The sequence below is a fragment of the Nelusetta ayraudi genome, unplaced genomic scaffold, assembly GCF_046127955.1.
Source record: "Nelusetta ayraudi isolate G7.1 ecotype Tasmania unplaced genomic scaffold, CSIRO-AGI_Nayr_v1 ptg000011l, whole genome shotgun sequence".
Taxonomy (NCBI): Eukaryota; Metazoa; Chordata; class Actinopteri; order Tetraodontiformes; family Monacanthidae; genus Nelusetta; species Nelusetta ayraudi.
This window is the reverse complement of record NW_027466061.1, coordinates 16,192,555-16,198,554: the sequence shown is the minus strand read 5'-3', so window position 1 is coordinate 16,198,554 and position 6,000 is coordinate 16,192,555. Positions and strand designations below refer to the sequence as shown.

The following is a 6,000-nucleotide window of genomic DNA, read 5'->3' as shown; positions in this document are numbered from 1 at the left end:
ACATTAAGTAAAACTGTGGCTAGTCGCAGGTCTTCACTGAAATGCCCAAACGCTTCTTGCACATTCAGAAAGCTATAAAGGTTAATGGTGACATCTAGTGGTAAACTGGTGAACATGCATCCGCTCGTGAGTAGAATAAGCATTTCATTCACTTGCTGTATGATCTTATCGGACGAAGACGTGTAACCTTCACGTGTCTTTTGCAAAAGTATTATCAGCAATGTTAAATCGTTATTATGTTCTATTCTAATATTAACAATCGAATTTGTAATACATTTGGGTGACGAATGACATAAAAGTTATGAATCATAATACTTCTCTAAGAATGACTGTTACCCAGTCACTTGTACCACTAAAATAAACATCATAAAAGGTACTTTGAACACATTTAAACACGAATTGCATTTTTATAATTCTTATTCTTTTCTCAAGTTCTTAGGAAATGCTCTAACAGCAGAGGGCGGTAATCAAAGTGAATGCAAAATATGTTTTTGTTGTTGTTGTTTGTTGCTGCTAACAGAACATGTGAGTTATATGTTCTGTTAGCATTCCTAATTAATGTGTCATTTACTGCATTCAAATTATTTTTGTACATTTTATTTTATCTACCTGTCTAAATGTGTGAGATGACTGGCAACGCATTATAACACAGTGTCCTACACTACCTTTACACATCCAAACACTGACAAATACATCTAAACCTGTAAATTGTGGAAAATGTGTGAAACGGTGGTTAATAATTTTATTATATATTTTTTTCTCTGAAGCAGAGAAGTGTCGAGCTATCAATTCCAACCAAAGAACTGGCACCCTGGTCATTCTCATCCAATGAGAATCCAGTCGCTACTGAGCAGTGCGGAGGACAGATGTCGGCGGAGGAGTGTGCTGCCTGGGGCACAGGATCTTGCCAAAGGCCCTGCGGAAGCTGCTGTGGCAGAGAGGGTAGAGGAACGGGTTAATAGCAGAGTTTAGCCACAGGAGCCAGAAGGTGACCTCGTACCAGTGATGCTGGATGCATCGCCCTCTGCAGGCAGCCCGAATAATCATCAGTAGGGTGTACGGTGCCCAGCAGATGGCAAACACACACACTATGATGGCCAGGGACTTAGCAATTTTCTTATCCCTGGACAGACGGCTAGGCTGGGCAGCCCTGCTGGTTGAGGGATCAAGTTTGCCCAAACAGGGCGAGGAGGACTGGGAATGGATGGAGCCTCTCGCAGCCAGTTTCATCCCCAACCCCCAGTTGTGGGACGCGGGGACGGCTCCCCCGTGGGCCGAGGCAGGCTTGCTCAGTTGAAGGTGGAGCTGGGCTTCTCTGCTGCGGAGCCTTCTCCTGCGTATGCTGAGATAAATGCTGAGGTTGAAGACGGCCACGGAGATGAAAGGTGAAAAAAACTCCAGCGTGGAGGCGCTCAAAAGGAAGGACCAGGAGTAATAGAACTCGGCAAAGCATTCATCTTTTGGAACACGGCTTCTGCCCACCACCAGGTCCCAGAATAGTATAGCCGGACCGTACAGAACAAAGGCCAGTACCCAGACGGCAATCATCTTCATTATGGCCTGATGGTTCATGATCTGTCTGGTGCGGTAACTTACCTGCAGGAGACACAGGACAAAACGCAGGAGACAGATTAAATACAAAGTAAAGCTTGTTATGTGTAAGCTATCGCTAAATCCTGGTGTTATTATAGTATAGGAAGGTGGTCAGAAACAGTTGGCTTTTCTAAAGCACACAATTGAAGGAGACCGTGTGAAACAACACAGTTTGAAATAACAAGGATAATGGCACAATAAATTGGAGCTCAGCCTCGAGTTACAAGCCAGTGTAAAAATCATAATGCCCTCCCGATGACAGAGTCACGGATAAATGCACCTCAGTGCCATTAACCTGAGATAATGGCATAAAATACACTTTTCTGGACAAACAATCGATTTTTAAAAAAATATCTGCAAAAGCTGTGAGAACACACTGAATGGCATTGTGTGTTGCCAGCCAGCAAATTAAGGTTCGCCCCTCAAGCTTCACACCCCTGTCTACATTCTTATACAGCAGGCAATGCATTTTACAGCCTCTCCAGCTACCATAAGGGGGGGAAAGGTAGTTCCTCATCTTCAAAGGAGATTTGAAAAAGGTTCCCCTTGGGCATGTATCAATTAGCTGAAATACTGGATGGATTGGAAGAGAAAGAAAGACTGAGATGCACGCATTAATTATTTTACAACCGTTGACTGTCGATGACAAGGTGGTGTGAGGGCCACTCAATTGTGACTGTGTATTTGTGGGTTCCCCTTCCTGTCTGCACTCAAATTTCTCCCACAGTCAAAAACAAATAAGTTTGGCTTATGTTAAAATCAGTGCCTCAAATGACATGATCAAGACAACCTGGTACACTAAGAATGTGCATCAAAATGGTCATGGGTGATTAGGTCAGCAGATTTTAACGTTACCGCCTGAGCATTTCAGAAACTTCTGACCTGCTGGAATTTTCCGTGCAGAGCTAACTGAAAAAGAGAAAACATCCTGTGAGCACCAAGGAGACTTACCCTGTTGATGCCAGAGCAACCGAGGCTAAAATAAGTAGCTGGGGTATGTAAGACACCCTGAATGAATCATACGTCCAACTTTAAGTGGACTGTACGGCAAATCAAACCAGGGGCCACTACTGTAAGATAAAAAAAAAATTATGCCCTGTCTGAAGAGCTGCGATTTCTGCTGCGACTTTTGAATAAAACAGCCACAAATTGGCAGAAACAAAATAAAAGGCATCCAATACGCATCGTATCCGTGGAAGGCCAAGGATTTTCAAGCTTTTCCACACCATGGCCTCTAAACAGCATCAGCATCTGGCCAGAGACCCCTTTCGCAAACCAACAGATAATGTTACAAAGTTTGTACTTCAAATAAAAACTAAGAAAACTATCAACTAACATGTTGATAATCACTTATCTGTATGTAAAGCCATACTTAATGTATGCTGCCTCATATTTTTTTTACATTACTTTGTCAATAGTATGTTTTTTATAATGCATGGTTGGGATTGGTTTTAGGGTTAGGGTATTGATGAGGTTTAGGGTTAGAGCAGGATCTTGGGTTAGGGTTGGGTTTAGGGTTGGCGTTGGCGTTAGAGCTGGGTTTGCAGTTAGATGTTAGGGTTGGTGTTAGGATTGTGTATAGGATTAGGTTTAGGTTTTAGGTCAGGTTTAGGGTTGGGGTTACAATTGAGGTTGGGTTTAAGGTTGATGTTAGGGTTTGGGCTAGGTTTGGGGTTTGGGTAACCCTAACCGTTATTGTCAGTTGGTTTGTCAGTTGACAAACCAACTGACAATGTTACAAAACATATAAAAAAAACAAAAAACGTTTGGTCCCCTCGGGGGCCGCAGTCCCCACTTTAAAAACCACTGGGTTAGGCTGCTGGTGGTGGTGGTGTTGTGATGAGGCAAACTTTGGGCCTCTCAGTGCTACCTGACTGTTGTTTAAACACCACAACCCACCTGAATACTGTTGCTGATCGTGTCCACCTCTTTATGGCCATGGTGTGCCACCTTCTGATGTCACAAAGTTTTTCTCATCTCAAATTGGTTTCTTGGTCATGACAATGAGTTCAATCTACTCAAACAGTCTCCGTATTCGCCAGACTACAGTCCAGCAGAGTACCTTTGGGGTGTAGTGGAGCAGGAGATTGGCGCCGTGGATGTACACTGTAATTGTGTGACGCTGTCATACCAAAATATCTGCCGAATGTTATTACCGCCTAGTTGAATATCTTCCACTCAGAATTAACAGAAGTAGCATTTGTCTTCGCAATTGCATTATTTTTCTTTTAATTTCTCTCTTGATGAGACTCTGATGAGCTAGATTTTCCCTTTGAAGACAAACCTTTTCTTAGTGGCAGTCGACGATCCGTTGCCTTCCACGGTTCAGAGAGTGTTTCTGTCTGTAGCTGCGATGAGTGACCCATCCAGAATGGAAGGGTCGTGCTACAGAGGAGGATCGCAATGATGAAAGCTGGCTAATTACAGAAGAAGCTCTCTTCTACTCTGGCTTTTATTTTGTATTTGTAGCACTGATATTAAGTGTCTGCATGTGAAAGGAAAAAGTGGACACTCTTTGTCTACCACGTCAAGCCAGAATCTCCCATTGTTGTTTGCACATGAGTGTTTTGAACACAGTCAGTTATTATTGAATGGAAATGCCCCATCAAAGGATTCAATGGGCAGGAGGAAAGAAATGCATGCTAACTACTAGAAATGTGCCAAGACAGGCACATAACTGAAAAACAACATTAGTCACATGGTGTAGTTGTACTCCAGGGGAGAATGAAACACACAGTTGCATGAATGTAGAAAAAACCATTATCGCGCTGTGGAAACTTTTTGTTGACATGCTTTCTTTTCTGGACATTTTCAGAAGCCCATTTACCCTGATGGCTTTTTTTGGCTTTTTTTTTTATCTTCATCATGGGAAAGGGCTATAATTAGGAGTGGGACTGGGCCTGGAGGGGTCAGTGATGATTAACCTTTGCAGATGGGCACATCTGGGAGGATGAGGCGACACTGCCCCCTACCAGTGACCTGGAGACTCACCTGCCAGGAGTGAAGCCACAAACCTCAAGCACTTTACATTTGTATGGCAACAACAAAAAAAAAGGAGGGACTTCAAAAGCTCTCAACCAGTTCTTTTCTCTTACTAAGAAGGAAGGCAGGAGGAAGGCAGCCACTCACCGCACGTGTAACGGACAGGAAGCGGTCGTAACTAATGAGGACAATGTTGAAGACGGACGCTGTGCAAAGCAGGTAGTCCATGACCAGCCACAGCTTGCACAGTCCTCGGCCCAGCATCCACCTGCCTGTGAGTGTGTAAGGGATGTAGACTGGGATGCAGAATGCACCTTGAAGTGCAGGTGATGGAAGAGGGTCAAAGATAAAACAACATTTTGTAGGTTACAGGTGCATTTACAGTCTTATGTGAGTGAGAATATGGGAATCAGATCATCACAAGCATTGTTCTCTGTGTCTGGTGATCTATTTTCCAAAATTAAATCAGCAAAATATGCTCAACTTAGCAAAATTAAAAAGAATATCCATATGTTTGTTGTAAGTGGAAGTCAGTATAGTACAAATAATTTCCATCATTTATTGTGCAGATTAATATATCCCACACACTTTTTCATTGTATGGTAATTATTTACTACAACAAATGAAGAAAAGCAGTGAATGTGGGGAGACATCATGTTACATAGAATATTCTTAACGTGGGAGAGAAATAATGTAAAACATATAAACAATGGTGGGGGTGGAACCCAAAGAGTCCGACTTACCCACAAGAAAATCAGATATTGCCAGATTCAGGAAGTAGTAATTGCACTGTCTCCTCAAACTCTTGTCCACTTTAAAAGCCAAGATGACCAGCGCGTTGCCCAGAACTATTACCACCACCAAAGTCACCATCATCACCATCAAAAGGACAAACATGGGTCCCGAATAGGCGGTGTTGCTCTGAATGCGAGTTTTGCCAAAATAGTGGCGACCCGACTGGGGGTCCCTCTCCTCCTCCGACATTTTCACTAAATCCTCTGCCGTCCGCGTCTGAAGCTCCACACCGCAACAGGTTCCGGGCGATTACACGCGGTGTCCTTCGAGCCAGACACACGTACCGAACAGCGATCGGCGCGCGCGCGGCGTCCCCAAACCATCCACGAGAGAGCGCGCGAGGCTCTCCACAGAACGCTGTCTGGGAGCGCTGGAGGTCTATTGCTGTTATGATGAAGAGGCTGTCTATCAGAGCGTTGAAGAAATTGTTAACATAATATTAGAAATATTTCCTTATGGCGTTTTCCCAACAACTGAGGCTAAACCTTGTAAGGTTTGTAGATGCAATGGCTTCCCTCACCTGTCTGTTATCAATCACAACCAATGAAGTTGCTGCACTGACAAAACGTGGCTACAGTGTAGATACCACCCAAATCATAACCATCTAGAAACCACACTCTTATCGTGCCG

The 6,000-nt window shown here is 43.6% G+C and overlaps 1 protein-coding gene across 1 annotated transcript; it reads right to left on the bottom strand.

The window, feature by feature from the left end:
- Positions 1 to 783: 783 nt before the first annotated feature.
- Positions 784 to 5,758, bottom strand: LOC142884225 (histamine H3 receptor-like). The gene is made up of 3 exons (XM_076019740.1): positions 5,319 to 5,758; positions 4,723 to 4,889; positions 784 to 1,596 (listed from the first exon to the last, which is right to left on the bottom strand). Exons 1-3 carry the CDS (start codon positions 5,557 to 5,559, stop codon positions 844 to 846), a joined length of 1,161 nt encoding a protein of 386 aa, XP_075875855.1. The 5' UTR covers positions 5,560 to 5,758; the 3' UTR covers positions 784 to 843.
- Between the last annotated feature and the right edge of the window lie 242 nt (positions 5,759 to 6,000).

Excerpts from the sequence above, each read along its gene's own strand:
- LOC142884225 (XM_076019740.1), bottom strand. The coding sequence starts at position 5,559 with ATGTCGGAGGAGGAGAGGGACCCCCAGTCGGGTCGCCACTATTTTGGC. Across the intron at positions 4,890-5,318 it reads AATATCTGATTTTCTTGTGG|GTGCATTCTGCATCCCAGTC; the intron begins GTAAGTCGGACT and ends CTGCACTTCAAG. Across the intron at positions 1,597-4,722 it reads TCCTGTCCGTTACACGTGCG|GTAAGTTACCGCACCAGACA; the intron begins GTGAGTGGCTGC and ends TGTCTCCTGCAG.